The 22,494-nt window shown below is 34.1% G+C and overlaps 1 protein-coding gene across 1 annotated transcript; it reads right to left on the reverse strand.

Annotated features, from left to right (window-relative positions):
- Positions 1-16,375: 16,375 nt before the first annotated feature.
- LOC129269964 (uncharacterized) lies at positions 16,376-19,267 on the reverse strand. The gene is made up of 4 exons (XM_054907402.2): positions 19,182-19,267; positions 18,381-18,514; positions 17,156-17,274; positions 16,376-16,613 (listed from the first exon to the last, which is right to left on the reverse strand). Exons 1-3 carry the CDS (start codon positions 19,265-19,267, stop codon positions 17,156-17,158), a joined length of 339 nt encoding a protein of 112 aa, XP_054763377.2. The 3' UTR covers positions 16,376-16,613.
- Between the last annotated feature and the right edge of the window lie 3,227 nt (positions 19,268-22,494).

Here is a 22,494-nt window from a genome sequence, read left to right on the forward strand (position 1 = left end):
TTTAACTATAATGTAAGAATGTGGAAAATATGAAACAGTGCATGTTTGATAGACAGATGTATTTTGCCACTTTTCATGAACATTTAGTTTGGTTTTGATTCCAAACCCCAAAACAGAAAAAATAAAATAACTGCAAATGATTTCTTTTCCTTTTGGTATAGAGTACCGAAGTGTTACGTCAGTTGCCACGGTGTCATGGCGGGCTGTTTCTAAACAGAGTCGCAGCTGACGATCGTCTGTACACATTTGTATTTGCAAATGACTTTGGCTTGTCCGAAAAATACGTTGCAAGCTATTAAATTCCGATAGCAGCCATTTTCTCCTATATGAGAAACACACGCTTTCATTCGGCGGGTTTTTGTTTAGAACCAGGCATGCCATGACACCATGGCATATGACGTTATCGCTTCGGTACTCTATAAAGGCCACTTTTTAAGAATGATATGGCAGGGAAATGACTGCATATATCATTTGTTTGCAGCTTTTTATCAAATCGTGTAAACATGCGAGTTTGACGATCCTATTTCGTAGAAAAATTGGGACAAATGTTGGAGACATTGCTAAGAGAGAAATTAAAAAAAATCCACAGAGTCAACGAATGGAGAAATAAATATTCAATTGTCCCTACAATTTATCAAATTGGAAGGTTACGAAATGAATTTTAAACATTAGGTAAATGTTTTAAATTTATACCAGAGTTAACCAAATGCTTAGAAAGGATTTAATGAATGTAGAATGTACCGTATAAACGTGCACATAGTTTGTTGAAGAGCTTTTAGGTTAGCTCTTATCCTAAACTATCCATTTATAGGTGTAATAAGAATTGTATTATATTATTGTGGTGGGTTTTTTTTATTCATAATTTAACTATATTGGGCATAATAGGTTCTCGTTGAAATTCTGTGGTATCTTGTGTAAAGTAAATATGCTATTATTCTCATAGGCGGCGGAAGCGGGGGGACCGTGGGGACACGTCCCCTCCCCCCTAAATTTCAGGAGGAGGGGACGGTCCCCCTAAAAATGAAGAAAAAAAAAGGAAGGAAGGAAGAAAAGAAGGAGGAAGAAAGGAAGGAAGAAGAAAGAAAGAAAGATAACCAACAAAATGTGAGGGGATAATTGGAAAATGAAAAAAAATATCGGGTCATTACATAAAAATTTTCGATCACACTTCGCGCTCGCATTCCTTGATAAGTGAGATACAGTAATCTGCTCTCTGACTGGGATACCATGGAGCTTAGAAATGGCCTATCCAATTTTAAAGTTAATATGCACAAATTATTTTTCTCGCGATTCGAATTGCATTGCATTATGTTCATGCTTACAAAAAGTACTGATTATAAAAAAAAATCAGCTAGCGCTACGCGCTTGACAGGCAGATGTAGCGAGATACGTATTCTCTTCATGTATTACAGAAAACAGTAATTCAAATGTTACCGTTTCAAGACAGTGTATCACTTATTTGTATCTCGCTCCTCACATCAATTGTTTAGTGACATGACCATCATTTTCATCGTTTCAAAAAGTACTTAGAATCCGAGGTTTTGGGTCAGAATATCAATTTGTTCAGATCGCGCTTCGCGCTCGAATCAATTGTTAGATAGATACTTATCCACTTCATGGTAACACAAACTGCTTTTGAATATCAAATTTTTGGTCGGATCTATATCAACAATTTTCATCTCGCGCTACGCGTTCGCATGAAATGCTTAGCTTAGATACCCATCCTGTTCATGGTCACAAAGTGCTTAGAATGTCCAGTTTTGGGTTGGAATAACACAAAATTTGAGCTCGCGCTACGCGCTCGCATAAACTGTTTAGTCAGATGCACATCCTACTCATGATGACCAAAAGTGCTTAGAATGTCAACATTTTAGGTCAGAAATCAATTTTTTTTTTTAGATCGGGCTTTGCGCTTGCATCAATTGTTTAGATAGATACCCATCCCCTTCATGGTAACAAAAAGTGCTTTAGAATATCAATTTTTGGGTCGGATTTATATTTTAAAAAAATATCATAAATTGTTTAGTTTAGATATCCATTCTGTTCATGATTATCAAAAGTGCTTAGAATGTCTAAATTTTAGGTCAGAATATCACAAATTTTCGCATCAATTGTTTAGATAGATACCCATCCTTCTGGATGATCCAAAGTGCTTAGATTGTCAAAATTTTAGGTCAGGTTATCAACAATTTCAGCTTTTGCTTCGCGCTCGCATAAAATGTTTATTTAGATACTATCCTGTTCATCATTCATGTTTATGGGGCGCCATTTTTCGAAAAGTACACATGCTATGGCACCAAAATTAGGTAGGGCCCATGGGGTGCAAAATTATGTTAATGCACCTGCCTTGTTTATCAATATCTCATCATGTTTGTAAGAAAAAACGAAGATACTTAAAACTACAGACTTAAGTGTAGACTACCCCGTAAACAAAAACAACAGCTTTCAGCAGCCGACTGGGAAAATACGGGTGAAAATATTTTTTCCGCCCCCCCCCCTAAATTTTTATGCCTCCGCCGCCAATGATTATTCTTGTCGATGTTGTTATGTAATTTTCCAATTGGTCGGTATGAGAGCCTTTGCGCCAACTGATGAGCAGCTATGAAGGCAAGTTTGACGTGAGCAAGTATGAGGCGCCGAATGTACCAATATTATATAGAACAATTATTTGTTATATAATCATTATTTATTAAATAATAACTATTATTTATATATAATTTACATTTATTTGTAAATAACTACTATTATATAAAATATCATTTCTAATTATTTATATATAATTCCAAGTAATACTTCATTATTTGTAAATAATAATAGTTCGACATTCCATTATTTATAAATAATGATTATTTGTTTTTCATTATTTATAAATAATGATTATTTGTTTTTCATTATTTATAAATAATGATTATTTGTTTTTCGTTATTTACAAATAATGATTATTTGTTTTTCATTATTTATAAATAATGATTATTTGTTTTTCATTATTTATAAATAATGATTATTTGTTTTTCATTATTTATAAATAATGATTATTTGTTTTTCATTATTTATAAATAATGATTATTTGTTTTTATATTATTTATAAATAATGACACTACATACTTCATTATTTATAAATAATTGCAATTCGTTTTTCCGTTATTTATAAATAAGTTTTCTATTATTTATAAATAATAATTATTTATTATCAATGCCAGTGCACATTTCTTTATTTATAAATAATTTGTTGAGTTTTCCATTATTTATAAATAATGATTATTTGTTAAATAATGAAAACGTCTACTTCATTATTTATAAATAATTTTTTCGAGTGCACCATTATTCTCATTATTTATAAATAATCATTATTTAATGTTCGAGTTTTCCATTATTTATAAATAAAGATTATTTGTTAAATAATGAAATATCTACTTCATTATTTATAAATAATAATTTAGTTTCAATATCCCATTATTTATAAATAATCATTATTTATAAACAATTTTTACAGTTTGCCATTATATACAAATAATCATTATTTATATACAAATAACCATTATTTATTAAATAATGCCATTATTTATTATATAATGCCATTATTTATTAAATAATGGAAAACTCGCTATAACATGCAAATGTGGGACCGCCCATGATATGAATATTCATGATGCGATTTCCTTTTTCGTGATTTTTCTTCACAAATTTTTGTCCATTTCCTCTTCATAATGACATTTCTTGAAGCAATTTTCTAGGGATATGGTCTGATTGTAATATTCTTCATTTTCTATATAACTTCGTCTTCGTAGAAATATCAAAAAGTGTAATTTTATACGATTTTTCCTACAGTTCACAATCCCCATAGGCGCGCGTGTATCGTAGGGACAACCGGTGAATCGACGGAGTGCTCTTCATCGAAATACTACGTTGGTTGGTCCCCGGAAGTGGCGGGCGGAATTTAGCCCGAATCCTCGATGGAAGTAGATCAAGTGCATATGAGCTGAGAGAGTGAAATATCAGTGTACAGGCCCTTCTATTTTTATCACATTATCGTCATGGCCTTACGCAGAATTTTTTCCAGGGGGGCCGGGGCCGGAGCATGACGCGCGTAAACTTTCTCAAAAAAATTTTGAAAGCGAGACAGCGACGCGACCAAGCTCAAATGACAAGCTTGGTCGCTTCGCTTTTTCAAGATTTTTATGAGAAAGTTTACGCGCGTCCTGCTCCCCCCCCCCCCCCCCCGAAAAAATTATGCGTAAGGCCATGACGATAATGTGATAAAAATTATGAAAATGAAAGTATACATAAATCAATGTGCCAGGCTCTTTAGAGCATGGCCGTATACAGAATTTCTTTTGGAGGAGGGGGGGGGGGGAAGCAGACGCGTAAACTTTCTCAAGTTGAAAGCGACACAGCGAAGCGACCAAGCTTAATTGTCATTTGGGCAATTTTTGGAGTTTTAAAAGTGAAATACGAAGGCTTTCGTGCACACTTTTGGTGAATTTTGTGATAATTTTCAATAGAAAAATAAGTTTTTAAAAATTTAGGGGTCATCATGCCCCCGTATTGTCGTTGCGAGCATTTTGGGGCCAGGGTGAAATCGCCCCAAACGCCTCAAACAGACACTCCAAAATGTATTTGAAGTGCATTATTAGAACTGAAACTTATCTCGACACCAGGAAAAATTAACTTAACAAAAAAAGCAACAAGAAATATTTATAAAAAGTAGAAGGGCCTGTACACTGATATTTCACTCTCTCAGCTCATATGCACTTGATCTACTTCCATCGAGGATTCGGGCTAAATTCCGCCCGCCACTTCCGGGGACCAACCAACGTAGTATTTCGATGAAGAGCACTCCGTCGATTCACCGGTTGTCCCTACGATACACGCGCGCCTATGGGGATTGTGAACTGTAGGAAAAATCGTATAAAATTACACTTTTTGATATTTCTACGAAGACGAAGTTATATAGAAAATGAAGAATATTACAATCAGACCATATCCCTAGAAAATTGCTTCAAGAAATGTCATTATGAAGAGGAAATGGACAAAAATTTGTGAAGAAAAATCACGAAAAAGGAAATCGCATCATGAATATTCATATCATGGGCGGTCCCACATTTGCATGTTATAGCGAGTTTTCCATTATTTAATAAATAATGGCATTATATAATAAATAATGGCATTATTTAATAAATAATGGTTATTTGTATATAAATAATGATTATTTGTATATAATGGCAAACTGTAAAAATTGTTTATAAATAATGATTATTTATAAATAATGGGATATTGAAACTAAATTATTATTTATAAATAATGAAGTAGATATTTCATTATTTAACAAATAATCTTTATTTATAAATAATGGAAAACTCGAACATTAAATAATGATTATTTATAAATAATGAGAATAATGGTGCACTCGAAAAAATTATTTATAAATAATGAAGTAGACGTTTTCATTATTTAACAAATAATCATTATTTATAAATAATGGAAAACTCAACAAATTATTTATAAATAAAGAAATGTGCACTGGCATTGATAATAAATAATTATTATTTATAAATAATAGAAAACTTATTTATAAATAACGGAAAAACGAATTGCAATTATTTATAAATAATGAAGTATGTAGTGTCATTATTTATAAATAATATAAAAACAAATAATCATTATTTATAAATAATGAAAAACAAATAATCATTATTTATAAATAATGAAAAACAAATAATCATTATTTATAAATAATGAAAAACAAATAATCATTATTTATAAATAATGAAAAACAAATAATCATTATTTGTAAATAATGAAAAACAAATAATCATTATTTATAAATAATGAAAAACAAATAATCATTATTTATAAATAATGAAAAACAAATAATCATTATTTATAAATAATGGAATGTCGAACTATTATTATTTACAAATAATGAAGTATTACTTGGAATTATATATAAATAATTAGAAATGATATTTTATATAATAGTAGTTATTTACAAATAAATGTAAATTATATATAAATAATAGTTATTATTTAATAAATAATGATTATATAACAAATAATTGTTCTATATAATATTGGTACATTCGGCGCCTCATAAGCAAGCGTCCTCTATTTTATCTTCCATCTGTGTTTTTTTTTCTTGCTTTATGAAACATTGCACTTCTTATTTTTAAATTCCGATCGTTTCAATGTTTACTTTTTGTTAGAATTTTTCAAATTTTATGTTTAATTTGGAAAATGTTATACGACATCATGGCCCGAATTCACTAAGGTGGTTTTTAATTATTCATCCTCGGGTGTACTGGCATAATCACTATTTTAGTAATGCCAGTCCAACCTCGGATGAAATAATAATTCCCGCAATACTTACTCAAAGCCTGGTATATTTGTATATTATATTCGCGGTAAATACGCGTAATTTATATAGGAAATCTGCATAAACCATGGTTTCAACTGATGGTTTTAAAAACCACCTTTGTGAATTTGGGCCATATGTATGCTTTAAATTTGAATGAAGGTGGGTCCAAAAAGCGACCGGTTGGTTCACACCCACTTTGTATATTTTCCAGTTTTTGTATCATCCCAATTCAAGGTCGTTTGGTGATTTAGACAATAATTATTTACCATTTTGCAGTGCAGTTATACTATACTCGTTAATTTTGTTTAAACTTCTATTTGATGTAGTGCAGAGACCAAAGTTAACTACATTTAGACTAAATTGATAGTCGACCTCCATTCTGTATTAGACGTGTATATGAAGTAGACCAGCTGCTTGAAGATGAATGAAATAAAACCGATGAACTCAGTGACGTCTAATTCATCAGGATAATATATTATGAAATAGTGAAAATCTGAGCCAAAGTTTCAAAACGATAATTAGCCGGACCATGTTGTTACATCTCAAAGCTGCTATGTTTCAAAACTCTGGGGAAACTGCATATTTCAGGTCTCCTAATTTAAAGGGGTACCCTTAGCTGAGAATGATTACATTCAAATAAATACAGTAGATTATCCGAGCAAACTGATCAAAATCTAATACAAAATAAAAAGTTATTGAATTTTAAAGTTTAGCAATATTTTATAAAAACGTCATTGATAGTCATTAGGTTCCCTGTCATGTCCCCACTTTCCTTTAATTTCTTATTACATGAAATCGCAATTACATAAATATGCATGGTATGTCTTATGATGAAATATACGCAGCACTGAATATCTAATACATTAAATCAGTTGGCAATCCATTTTTTTTTTCAGTATTTGGAGAAAAAAAAATTGAATAAGCATAATGTCAGTCATGTAATAAAATACAAAAGAACAAGTGGGAATATGACATCATCCGTTTTCCTCTTTGAATATTATGAATGCATAGAACCGTTTCACCGAAATAATGCAAATCTTTGAAATTTGATAACTTTGTTATTTCTTGTCCGATTTTGATGAAATTTCCAGTTGATTCAGCTGATTTTTTTTTGTTCAAATCATGTTATTTTGAGCCTGGAGTACCCTTTTAACATGTTTAATGATTTTGACAGAAATATTTTATGCGGATTTCATATTTCAAACAAACCATGTAAACTGGATTGAATTGACAATTTCATAATTTGTTTTGTGCTTGAGAAATAACCTCTTTATCCTACTTCATTAATTACTCTTTTTTTCTTTTATCTCCCTCTTCCTGTCCCCTTGTCACCATTTCTCCCTTTCTGCATTTTAATATAGACAACAGTCAATTCGTCAATTCAGTTGTCGTTGTGTGTGTGTGTTTCATTCTCCAGATGCGTTAAATGATTTAATTTTGTATTACTATTGATCATTGCAAACATTTACGTAGTCAAATCGGCAGCCATTTTGGACGCCGTATTAAAATGTTGATGTGCTCTTAGTGAAACCATTCCTGTATACCGCTTGAGTATTGTTTGTCATAGAAATATATAGCAATTTATTGTGGTAACAAGAGTTTGTATCTATTTCTGCAATTAAATTATTTTCCTATTTCTCGTCCTTCCGAGTTAATGATACGTGTTGCAGATACGTGTGGATCTTTCAATATTGAACAGATCTTATTGATATGATAATGATAATACTATTGCAGGCATTTTAAATTAGTTAAATAATGCATAAACTTCCAAATGACAGCCTTCTCATTAGGACCCCTCCCTTGGCAACATCGCCCTAGCGGAAAAATCGGAGAATCCCCGCTAATATTTTTAAATATACAGTGCGTCCCAGAAAACCATTAGTATCAAATTCATAGTAAAACATGTTTAATAATAATGTGAAATCTATCTCTGAAAACAGGTTTCCTTTTTGTGGGACGCACTGTATATTGCCATAGCATGGAAATGGCTACATGGAGCCGAGTATCCTCACAACATTTGAATCGATTTCTAACCTGAAATTTGATTACGTAAATAATGCTAATGGCTTCGCATGATATACAGTATTTAAAGGTAATCATAAAAACCAAACAATTGGATATCAGAAGGATTCAATTATAGGGATCATAATTATTCTGAAATGTTCAGCCCATTCCGTATTGAGAATTGGGTTTAAGTCAAAAGAAAAAAAATACGCGGATTAAAATCAATGTTCTTGTAAAATAGTCACCAAAAAATCACTTAAACATTAATAAGTGTAGAACTATATGCGTCCTTACAATGTAGTAATGAACGGGGATACATTCAAGTCATTTTTATTATCATTTTACGCAATCGATATTTATATGTTTCAAAACGATATTTCAGCAACTGTTTTTTTTTACAGGGAAATAGTATTTTCATTTAGTGGTGAAATAGAAACTTCCAACATTATCATAGCATTAAAATATTGTGACCCCCCGGTCCTCCCCCCCCCAAAAAAAAAAAATGATTTGTGGATGTACCTAATCTCATTAATGTTTTGTATAACAATTAGGGAAATGTCTGTTTACATTGGTTGTTAGGCATGTGTTTTCTTTCATTATTCCTGCCACAACGACCCACCAGCCACATTACATTGGACTACGTACGAAAGAAATAAAAACATGACGCTTTCGTGACCATGGTGATAACAAAACATGGGAATCCCCGTTCATGTTCATGTTAATTATAATGTTTCTACAATAGCAGCATGGACTTACTAGGTATCATTTTTATCATGTTTATTGTATGAACTTTTATACTAATAATGAATGATGGCAGATCTGGGATGGTTTGTTGAAAGAAGAGAAGGGACCTAGCTGCGCCATTGGGTTTTGATAAGGAGATGGCAAGCACAAAGGGCTGGGCGTCGATCCCTGCTTCGGATAAGCCTTAAGGGGTGCTTTAATAAGTGGAAAAAAAATCAATTTTGCATGTTTGATAATAATTTTATACCAAGTTTAATGGTTCTATAGTGTTTTCCAATCCCTATAACATGTTTAAAACATAATTATATTTGCATCGCATGATAAATTTTAAGTGGTCAGAACTATTGGGGGCAAGCCGATATGATTGCACTTAATATTTACATGGGGCGATCGCCCCTCCCCCTCCTTCCCCAATAAATATCAACGCCTCTGGACATATAGGACACAATCATGTACTTTTCTTTTTTATACTCAGCCTTCTCTTTTATATTGTTTTCTTCATTTTCTTGTTACATATTCATATTTCACTATATTCTTGAAAATCATAAATCATAAATCATAAATTTTACTTGAAACTGCCAAAGTTGCAAATACTTGAAAAAATAAGGCAGTTTCTTAACATAATTCAAGTAAATAATTACCAAGGTATTTTTTACAGCGTTAGTCCTCCGATACGCAAACTATACACAGTAAAAAAAAATTATACAACGCTGTTTACTATATGAACCTAACAGTAATTGTTTAAACAGTTTAAACAAGTGTTTAAATCTCAAGCAACAAAGTTTAATTTTCAATATCTAATCTTCAATGAATTAAACATGATTGTTTAAACGGTTAAACAAATACTGTAAGGTTCATATAGTAAACAGCGTTGTATAAAAAAATTAAACAGCGTTTTTACTGTGTACACCCGATGAATTAAAAGTTAGTATACAGCAATGTAATACTTCATTGTTCGTTTTTAATCGCAACCTTCTCAGAAAATGTAAAAAAAGGTCATCGTGTAATATTACAAGAGGCAAAAAGTATAGTTATTGTGCTAACTTTCATTAATATTGCCGAAAATGGTGGCAAAACGAAAGTGAATATACACCCTATTGCAATGAAATGCAATATTAGGACTAGATCATTAATTTCCGGTATATTAAAAAAAATTATGGCGAGGAACCACCTCATTTTGTGTCCTGGAATTATTTGAATATCATTTTATCCCAATTCGATGATATCTTCGGTTTCAGCCAGGGTATAGGAAAACTTTTGCTCCATTCCTGTATTTATATGAGTTGTCTTAGACGACATCATCAACATCAAGTATCTCTTCCAGTCAACTTGTTAGTAAACATTCGTTTTAACCTAATGATTCTGCCATGTAAAATATGCAAATTCTATAGTTTTAAATAAAGTGATGACACTTACTCCTGACTTGATCAAATTTTCATTGGATATATAACATGGGATTTACTCACTTTTATATATAACTATCATTATTTTTCTCAAGTATCCATAGTTTTTTGTTGTTGATTATTTTTGAACTCATATCAGACAACACCCAATACAAACAATGCCCAACTATAAACAGCTGCATTGTGTGTGATATGATTCCAACAGGTTTAGAATGAAATGTTCAAGCGTTTGAATGGGGTGAACTCTGTTTGTTTTTTGTTTTTGATACTGTTGCACATAATGTTCATTGATTTAACTGCTTGCGGAAAGAAATAAAGAGAATATTTGATCATCATGTAGCGCGAAAAAAGCTGGTAATCCCCCTCATGTTTTAACATTATATCTTTCTATCTTAGGAGTATGGACTTATTAAATTAACTACATTGTAGGAGTAGTATAGCAGTTTTTTTTTTTTATAATTTCCAACATAAACTTTGATACTATATGAATAATGTGAAGTTCACCCTGAAGAAAAGTTTCTTGTAAAAATAGCAGAATAATAATAAGAAATATTGGTGAAGTTTGAGAAAAATCCATTAAAGATTAAAAAAGTTATTATTATCTAAAATTGGGGATTTGTGACGTCATAAACGAGCTGCTGCCTAATGTAGAATGCATAAATTTCATTTTAGTTAAAAGTGTTCGTGGTGACTTATTTTTGCTTTCTTTTTAAGGAATGGGTGCGAAATGATTCGTCTATTGATATGCCGAAGGTACAGTAAAACATAATTTTTTACCATACGATATGTAGGAACGCTGCTCGCATATGACGTCACTAATCAAATAATTGAAATTCTAGTAACAGTTTTATTCTTTGATGGATTTTTCTCAAACCTTCGGCAATATTTTTTCTGCTATTTTGCAATAAACTTCTTGTCAAGGTGAACTGCCCCTGTAACGAATCAGCATACATATTCAAGACTAACATAACGCTATTTCACCATCTCGTCAAGCCGAACCATTTTAATCATCGTTAATGCTTCCCGTATAATGATTAATTCATTACAATAATATTGTATCATCGAAAATAATCTCTCACGACAATGTCTCATCATAGTTTTATGGTACGGGCGAGGGGCAGCGAGTGTGAGAAAATAGCACTCTTGAGGGCTAAGGGTCAATTAAAAAATGTTATAACTACGAGGTTTTTTCAGCCCTCGGAATTAAGCACCGTTCTCGGTAACTTATATGTAACAATTTGAGCACTTACACTTTACAAAATTAGTAACTGGAATTTTGAAATTTTTTGCAATTATTGTAATGAAAGTTCAGTCCACCATCTGAAGAGCAAAATATGAATTTGATCGGGCACTCGATAATACTATTTTAGCAGAAGCGGATCTAGAGGGGGTTGGGGGGTTGCAACCCCCCCAAAAAAAAAAAATCCGGGGACCATTTTTTTAAATCTTATCTTTTTTTTTAAACTTGTAATTTTATTTTATTCTATTTCTATGTATTTATTTCATTTATTATTATTATTATTATTATTATTATTATTATTATTATTATTATTTCTTTTTGGGGGAGGGGGGGGGGGGTTGGGCGAACAAATGTCACAGAGTCCCTTGCCCCCCCCCCCCCCATCAGCTTTTTTGAGGACACGGGCCACCGCCGAAGTGACAAGCTAGGCCAGCGTTGCCGATTCTCATCCCCAAAATCCCCACATTAAAAAAAAAATTGTTGTTGAAGTCTTTGGGGATGAAAAATAAATATTTGGGAATGAAAATAATATTGAGTTTTATGAAAAACGAATTTGGGGATTTTCTATCAAAATTTGGCAACTTTGGGGATATTTTAAATGTCGTTTGGGTGGGGATTTTGTGAAGATTTAACCTGGCAACGCACGCTGAGCTGGGCAACTTAATTTTACAAATTTTCATGGGGGTTAATTTGGCAACGACCTCTATACCAAAAAGAGTGGTGTTTTAGATGCAAGAAAACGCCATTTTCACACACAGATTTTCAAAAATTTTCCCTACTGTGGGAGGGGGGACACCCCCCTCCCACACCCTCCCCCCTCGCTCGCTCCGCTCGCTTGGACTCGGTCGCTACGCTCCCTCGCATACCACCCCAACCCCCCCTTTATAAAAAGCTGGATCCGCCCCTGTTTTAGTATGGATTTGCGATCATCGTAAGGTCTGCGATTTTATTTCAACAGTTCAAGCGGTTCTATAATTTTTTTAATCGTACGATTATAGCTACTGAATACATCGTAGGCATGGTAGGACATCGTACGATAACTGTGTACTAGTATACGATCAGCGTAATGGGTAAGGGTATTGAACATCGTACGATCAGCACATGACGTTATAAAAATATCGTGATCAGCGGTGATCTCCGTATCGTATAGCAAATGTAAACGAGGCATTTATTTTCTTGCCCCCCCCCCCCCCCATCTGTCCCGACAAACCGATTATGTCCTAGTTCAATGGCAATTACAATACATGGAATCATTATTGAACTCGTGTTTGAAGAAACATATTCTCACCACGGCAACAGAAAACGGGGAATCCCCATTCATTATGTTTCAACATTTTATGAATATGAAGAGTTTACCTGTAATAGGGATTAAATCCACTTTAATTTGCTCATTTTAAATAAATCAAAGATTTTTATGTGATTCACGCAATTCCATGTTTCCTATCAGGAAGTTCTTCAACAATGTTTAAGTCATCAATATATAGGTAACGAAAATGACAATTAAAGATATCCTGCAGATGTCTTTTATTTTGTATGATTCTTTATATCAATTATTTTTGAAGGAAAACCTATATATATATATATGTATATATATAAACTTAATATAGAATTAAAGACAGCTGCAGGATTTTTTTTTCTGTCATTTTTATTATGACTCTGACACAAAGAACATTTTCCTGAATGTTGACCTTTTTTCCTGTTTTTCCCAACAATCCAACTATGTTCGCATCCGTTGGTAAACACAATATACATTGCTAGATCGAAACATGATCTCACCATGGCAACAAGAAACGGGAAATCCCCGTTTATATGTTTCAACATGGGAATATACTTTACTATCAGTACAAGCATCATGAGCATGGAGCTATTATAGCTCCATGGTAGAAGCATGGAGTTATTAGAGGACAACAGAGAATCAATTTCACAACGCTTTCCCACTGACCTGATTCGTTACGATCGGCCTTTGTAGCTGATTGCGAAAATGTTTGAGCCGTCCAAAAACAATTGCCATGCACATGATGCAGGAGTGATCTCAAGATCTGATAAGATCTCATACGATCACTGCGACTACTCCACGATTAATAGGTCTACAGCCGTTTCAATCGTGACAGTGGGGACTACATTCATTATAAAACAAACCCACTGTACATTATTCCAAAGGTTTAACTGATTATACTAATACAATATGGCCCGTATTTTGCAGTCGGGTTTAAGTTAAACCCAGGTTTAAAGTTGTGGTTTAAGTATGGATGGCCGATTGTTACATAAATCACTTACAGTACAGATATCATACTTCAGCTTATTTGGCTATCAAATCATTCATAATTGTCTAGGAAGTATAAATAGATGATTGTCTTCACCATCGATGAATCAGGAAAGAGCACAGTAAATATAAAAAACATACAACTTAATAAAAATTTTGATACTTTTGGCGTCACATACTTAAACCCCAACTTTAAACCTGAGTTTAAGTTAAACCCGACTTCAGAATACGGGCCTATGTGTCTGGAATGTCAAGCATATTGGTTATCTGGTACAGCAGCTGAAGGGGCTATTCCAGGATTCAAATCATGTTCAATGACAAAAGCTTAATAATCTCTCAGCACTACAACATGCTACATGATTGTAGTTTGCAAAAAGTCGGTAAAACGCCGATAAACAAAGGAAAAAGAGATACTATTATGTTCATGATAAACATTGTCATGATTGTGTACAGCTTTTACCCCTCTGGACTCTCCAAGCAAAAGGGGCTAAATCACCTAAAATATATTATAAAGGCATTCATGTAAAATAAAAGACATCTGCGGGATTGTTTTAACGGTCATTTTTATTATTATACTGATGACTCTTAAACATTCATGTAGTAGAAAAACTTCCTGAATAAAGACATAGATTAGGGTGAAATAAAACATTGATTTATGAAGAATGGGCAGAAGTCGCGTCCCTTTTGCATGGAAAAAGTAAATTATTTGTACGTTTTTAATAAACTTCTTGACACTTTTGGGAGTTGGACTATAGTCAGTTTGATCCACATGGTGAATGTCTATCTAAACATGCGGAATATGCCAAATGGATTTGGTCCCTTATGCATGTTAGCTCTTCATACACTCAGTGGCGTACCTAGGATTTTCCACAGGGGGGGGGGGGCAAAACCGTCCGCCAAAAAATTGACAAGCCAAAAAAAAAAAAAAAAAAAAAAAAAAAAAAAGGTCTTCAATCACAAATATAGGATTTCGTACCAGAAAAAAAATTGACAAGCAAAAAAAAAAAAAAAAAAAAAAACGTACTTTGCATGGGTTGGGACTCGTCAGGGGCCCCCTGCCCCCCTCCCCCCCCCCCGTAGGTACGCTAGTGCATACACTCTATCATGTACTAAGCTGAACTTTAACCTCATTTATGAATTTTGATTCTAATAGCAGATCAGGATGATTTTTCGAAAAGAGACAGTGGTGGCGCCAGAGTATTTCAATATGGGCAAGTATTCCAGATGCTGGCCCTTTGAATTTTTTTCTCTCCACACACGCTCTTCACCCACCGAACGCTTAATTTTCCTCCACACTGCACTTGACCACTGATCGCGCGATCAATTTGGGGGACCACGAGATTAGTGGGTATAAGTGCAGTGTGAAGGAAAAGCGTTCGAAGGGCCAGCATCTGGACTACTAGTATAATGAGCAAGCTGACCTAAAGATGAATGAGGTCATTTTCCTTACCAAGATATCTCGTTATGAATATGATATACTTCTCTTTCTAATCCCCTTCCCCTTTTTACGCTCTTTCCCCTTAGAAATACTTTCTCTATAAGTCATATTCAAAGTAATCTATCTGCCAAATAGGAGTATATTCTGACATTTGCATGCCACCAAAAACATTCCTCTTTCTACATGTTCTATCAGAAATTGGAAGGAGCGACTGGCAAAAGTTAGATCTCCTTGTGCCGTATACATCGTCCTGTTAAATTGGGGATAGTCATGAACATAGAAATCAGGAAGCTATAATGATATTCGTAAATCTTGCTATAAAATTCTAGAATAAGAGTGATCGCTGCAAGAAGTCTTCTTAATTTACAAGGAAACAATGGGGCCAAGAAAAAAAGGGAAATCAGTTCTTTCAATATTCCTAAGCGACCCCCTTGATTAATGTAAAGTCATTAATACCATGATCAAGTCCAATTGATGCTGATATATACACATAAAGGAAAACGCAAATACAATCATAGCTTGATCATTATCTCCCCCCCCCCCTTCACTCCCCCTTGCCCTTCCTCTCTCTCCCCCTCTTTCTCTTTCTCTTTCTCTCCCTCCCTCTCTCTCTCTCTTTCTCTCTCCCTCTCTTTCTCTCCCTCTTCAGCGTTTTATCATTGTTCATAATTCTTTGGGGAGTGTTTTATTAAGCTATTTTGTCAGCATTTTTTTCTAAATGTCAATGCATTTTCTATTGTTATGACTGTGGTTGTAAGCATCTTAAATCTAATTTGCTGAAAAAGATATTGTCACACAAAAGTACGACGCTTCAGCCAATAACACTCGCATACTCCTAAAGCTTGAAATCAATAATTCATACATCATATAAATTAAAAACTCACAAGCACTGAAAATGACAGTTAAATAAACCTCAAAACTAACTAATCAGTTTTGTGTGATTATTTATTCATAGTCAATAAAATATGTTAATCTGTCTGTCTGTCTGTCCGACCGGAGCCATGTACTTGCAATTGGTATGCAATGTGTATAAAAACAGTAGCTCTCATTGGATGATGCATCTTCCGTACAATGACCAGTAATAACGATTAAGTAGGAATATGACGTCATATGATTCTATTGTGACGAATAATCAACCTGAAGATAGACGGTGGTGATGTGAATATCTGCGGAAAGAAAATACAAACAGTTACAAAAGAAAAACAAAATAGTTTTAAAAAACATCGAAAATGAAAAGGTGTGCAATCATATTACATTAATCCCATTTATTTTCCGAGGCTTATGTTTTTTTTTGTTTTTAATATTCTTCTAAATAAGGAAAGTACCCCACACAAAGGCCTACGTATACCATTTACTTCACAACTTTGCTTAAAATCTTAATTGGCTATATAAATACTATTCCAGCAATAGTATATACGGAAATATAAATGATTCGGTAGGACAGCCTACTTAAAAGAGGCAAGAGTGTTAGAATGTCGTTCTTTACTTTTTGTTTACCGAAATTCATGGCAGTACTGAATTATCATTGTTTGTCTAAACTCTTATCAAATAAATCAGATATTTCCATACATCTTGCTCATGCTAGATATCAAGTTTATTCGGCTGGCTTCAGATTTTTAGTGAGATCTTATTTTGTGTATTATACTGTATTATGTTTATAAATGAAAAAGGTCGTTATAAGTTAAGAAGAATAATGATCGAGTCTTACCTAGATGGCGTCGGCGATGTTTCCGAGTCCATTTGCTCTGCAGTTGAGGTACCTCCTTTGGTCCTTCTTCCTGAAGCGACGATCACAGATACAGCTCTCTCCATGGAGACCGGAACAGACTGTATCAAGAAAGGTTCAATCTTAGCTTAATCATGCAGTAGGTCTGTCATAGTCATTGTCTCGAAAGACGAGGGTTACATACGGTTGATGGTTTTCAGAATAAAACAGCTAAATGATTTGAATTGAGAAAAAAACCCATTAAATGTGGCCCGAGAAAATCAGCGAGATTAGATTTAAGGTATTTTTCTGATGCAATATCGGGGCACAAAACGGTGTTGAAAGTGAGAGAGCTGAGCCGGAAAAGGGGAATGGGAGGCGGACCCTGTTTAGAGTTTTTTTTTCTCCAAAAAGTAATTATACTTGAGCTATTGAGAAATGTTACCGGTATGTCTCACTCACTATTCGTTTTAATTTTACTACGTTGAATATAAAGGATAGAGAAAACACATAGACAATATAAGACCCTTAAAACAATCATGTTTAAAAGTTGTGGACTTTTTATTTGTTTATTAAATTTATTCATATATATGAATAATAAACAAAAGATACCCAGGAAGAAAAATTCAAATTCACCCTCAAGAAAGTTGTTACAGAAAAAATACTATGTAATTTCTACGCTGGGGACAAGAACTGTATAATACATGCAGTTACTAGTGGGAAGATGTTTCCTATCACTGGATACATTTTTTGCAGTTTTTGCAGGACAAGAGATTATTGATTTTGATTACATATGACTTCATTTGCACAACTTTTCCCCCACACAAGTAATAATTGGGACCAGTGGCGGACCGTGACCCAGAGGAGACAAAGCATTGGGGGGCACAGCATTGTTCACAAACAATACAGTGCCCCTCCAATGCTTTGTCTCCTCCGGGTCACGGTCCGCTACTGATTGGGACCGTACAGCACTATGTTCAACTTTTTTCCCATGATTTTCTACACAAAAACTTTACTTTATACTTTACGTGTGCATGTATAGACTGAGAGGACAAAAGGAATATATACCAGCAGAGAATGATTATATACATTAGGCTGCTGATTACGATATGGAGAGCTGGAAACGCTGATTTTTTTTTTTAATGGACGACGATAAATAAAAGAAAAATAGGATATATCTCAGTTATATAGAGAGAGAGAGGGGGTGGGAGACGAAGGGATTACTTACAGACGAATCGACCCCTCTTGACCATAGGCTCTGATCCGTAGACGATCTCCTCAAGGGTGTCGAACTCCTCGGGTGTGGCGACCACGGAGGCGACAAGGACCATAGCAGCGATAGCGAGGATGAAGGCCTTCATTCTGAAAAGTAATCAGGTAAAAATCAATAAATAAAACCGTCCTATACATCGAGAAGGGACTATCAGGTCAAAGTTTGATCTGGGGTCAATTTGACAATTCTTCAACCTATTGCCAATAGTGACACTGTATTTTGCTGCAATACCATTGACAATAAACTCACATTACATCCAAGAGCTGTATGCAAATGTTTAGAGCTGTATGAAAATGCTTTATTACAGTGAGTGGTTGCTATAAGTTGGAAATAATTAATTTTTATATAACGATGGGTAGGATTTGAATATCCCAAAAGCGGCCAATATAATGTGGGTTTAAGACTTTACTTGTCTTTTTATAGTTTGATTTTATTTTGCACAGCGTCATGGCACAATCACCCTTGCTTTAAAATAGCTACCAATGTCACATAAACGTGGTACTTTTATATCTTGATTCCTTCCAGGTAAGTAACTTCACCTGGGTCGAGTGAGGTAAACAAAGCTTGATGCCGTGAACGGTCTCCGACAAACTTTCTCAGTGTGATGCGAACCCATGTTATACATAGCAAGAATGGTCAACGTAAAAGCCGAAATTCAATATTTTCTTTCTGTTACATTTTTACTTCTTGTTTTCTTTTTAAAATAAATTGGTCTGAAACAAATTTTAAAATTTTGACAAATTTAACAATGCTTACCTGATTTCTTGATGATCTGACGATCTGAAGATAAAAGACGATGTAACTAGAGGAGTCGATTGCTTCGATGGTTGAGTCTGTCCCATGCTGGTCTAAGCTCTCCTATTTATACCATTTTGGTCCCCTTCCCTTAGCCGCGAGCAGATGGACACCCTATTGCTGCTAAATCTCGGGTGGATCATTCTGTCATTAGCTGTGACCATGGACAAGCATGCCGAAGAATATACGCTTTGAAGTTTCTTTCAACTCATTTTAATAAAATGCCTAAAGTCTTCGGTGAACGCGAACGGAAACAGTTATAATAAGCGAATTTTGTATTTTTATTAACATTATATTATAGCGAAGAATAATTTTACTGAAACAAGAAGATGATAGAAGACATCAATCTGACCTATATGGATTATGTTATTCATCATGACAATGCGATTGACAAAAATTAAAGAGGTCTTTACTCTTCGTCACATTAACACTAATTTTGTTACATTCTAAATTGCAGGGCTTTAAATTAAATCCAAGTGAACTGCAATTGAGGACCAATCGAATTTCGGATTTAATTTGAATTTATTTTTAAATCTCAAGGAATTTGAATTTGACTCCTTGAAGATTTAAAATGATTTTTAAAAAATAAAAACTGCATCTCAAATTCAATTGGTATCTAATTACAGACCACCTGGATTTATTTTTAAATCCCTGCAATTTAGAGTGTTTTAATTATATTCCCCATGTTATGCATCTACTAATTATGCATTTATTCGTTAATTTTATTTTTGCATGGTTAAACAAATTTGCATGATTTGACAGACGAGTAAAATAGGATCAAATATCCCTCCCCCTTTATTCGCTTTTCCATTTAATCCATGGCCCTGAGAAGCGGGGGTGCTGGGGTGCGTAAAACTTCCCGGGGGTGTTATTCTCCAAAGGCAGCATCCCCTGCATGGAATTGTGGTAGAAATTGTTGCAAAATAGAGAAATACTACAAAACTTACCTAAATTTTACTGTGAACCCCGGCCCACCTTTTTGCTTGTCAAATCTCTCGGGACCAAAATTACCACCATTTTGGGTGAATTATCGGATGGTCTAATACCACATGGTCTACTTGTCAGTTCGTCCAACTTTACATAGTCTAAACTCATTCCGTCTACAACCAGTTCATCTAATATCCAATTCGTCTAGTTCCCACTTGGTCTAATTAATATTCAATTCGTCTAATTTCCATTTGGGCTAATAACCAGTTGGGCTAATTTCCACTTGGTCTAATATCCAATTCGTCTAATTCCCACTTGGTCTAATATCCAATTCGTCTAATGAGCAGTTGGGCTAAAACCATTTAGTCTAATTTCCAGTTGGTCTAACACCACTTGGTCTAATTTCCACTTCGGCTAATTTCCACTTGGTCTAATTATCATTTTGCCTAATTGCCACATGGTCTAATGACCGTTTGGTCTAATTTCCACTTGGTCTAATATCCAATTGGTCTAATGACAACTTGGTCTAATAGCCAAATGGTCTAATGACTACTTGGTCTAATCGCCAATTGGTCTAATGACCAGTTGGGCTAATCTTCACTTGGTCTAATTCACACTTAGTCTAATGTCCATTTATTCTAATATAGCATCATTCATTATTATTTATCTTATCTAGAATTAGCAAATATGGTACGTAATGGACCATGCATCAGTTGGTTAATACATATCACCAGGATCCGGAGGGGTAGAGCCGGGGTAGGGCTGGTGGGCGCAAAACCTCACCGTGAAGGACTATCGATGACGAGATAGTCGCTCATCAAATAAATTATTCTAACCAAATAATTCTTATAATTAGGCCTGTATATCGATTATAATAGATGATGATGAAAATTGTATCATACTCATAATCATTACATCACCGCATGCACATTTACAGAACAATGAGTTTGGGACCTTGTAGCTTATAATGGTCGAATGGCGGGGTTTCATCAGAATAAAATTATTATGAAGAAAGGAACGAAAATATAATGTAATTGATTGTGTGGATACGTATTTGGTAAACATGTTTATGCTTCTTTTAAATCATTGTGATGCACCATTACGGACGATACTTGAACTTGATGGCCTAGTTATGCAGTTTGGGGGATTCCAAAACTACAAAGCCATTAGATCATGTAATTTTGTTATGAATATTTTGTTTAGTTATTTCAATAGTTAGTTTGGAGGCAAATAACAGACCAGTTAGATATAGTTTGATAACACTCTACAGGTCTATCGGGTTAGCTGCAACAACATCACTGCGACCATCTTGGTAGCAGCCACATTATTCTGATGTGAAATAACACAGTGTAGTCTACGCTTGCAGACCTTTATCAGTAATCACCACAGTAGTCATTCATCCTATATATCTTCTCATTCTGTTTTTGTTCTACTTCTTCGCCTCCTCCTTAAAATGGATTGGCAAGGTTCCCACCCGTCAGGGAAATCAGGAATTTTTTTTAAACGTTTCTCCAGTCAGGGATTGCCTCAAATCCGGGGGAAATTCTTCAATTTAGGGCAAAATCAGGGAATTTTGATCGGCCCAAAAGTCGAAAGCACGATAGTCAGTCAGACTCTGCTATATTTTGTTGTATATTAAAACAGCATTCATTGAATTACATGTTATGGTGTTTTTTTAAGTGTAGCCTCTTTTACTACAATACAAGTATAGGCCTACTGGTACATTATACATGCATAACTAAAACAATAATAATCAATGTAATTCACTGCAACAACTTAGAAAACATGAGAAACTGGGAATTGGTTTAAATAATTCGGGAATTTTTAAACTTCATCAGGTGAGAAAAATCAGGGATTTTTGTTTTCTTGAAAAGTTGGGAACCATGATTGGGTTAAGCCAGCGTTAACTATCTATAGTAGATCGTATACATAGAGGTGGATAGATAAATATCATATTTTCCACCTCTATATTAGCGTTATTTTACAGAAAAATAGCAAATTTGATTGTTTTTCACCAAAACCTTCAAAAATCCCCTGAAACAGACAAAAAAATTCCCGAAAAGATGTTTAATCACCATATTTTTTCGTCCCCACAGGCTTTCGAAAATCCCCATATTTTCAAAATTCAGTTGGGGACGAAATATACGTCACTCTAACTGTAATCCAATATCGAGGGGCGCGCGTGTGAAAATTCAAAGCTGGCGCGCGGAAAGTAACTTTAAAAATTTAGCCAGAAAATTGAAAACAAGTCACGTACATGCAGACTTTACAAATTAGACCAAATGGCATGTAGACGAAAAGAATGTTAGACTATCTGGAAAATAGACCAAGTGGAAATTGGCCAAAA

Source organism: Lytechinus pictus, chromosome 10 (genome assembly GCF_037042905.1).
Source record: "Lytechinus pictus isolate F3 Inbred chromosome 10, Lp3.0, whole genome shotgun sequence".
Classification (NCBI taxonomy): domain Eukaryota; kingdom Metazoa; phylum Echinodermata; class Echinoidea; order Temnopleuroida; family Toxopneustidae; genus Lytechinus; species Lytechinus pictus.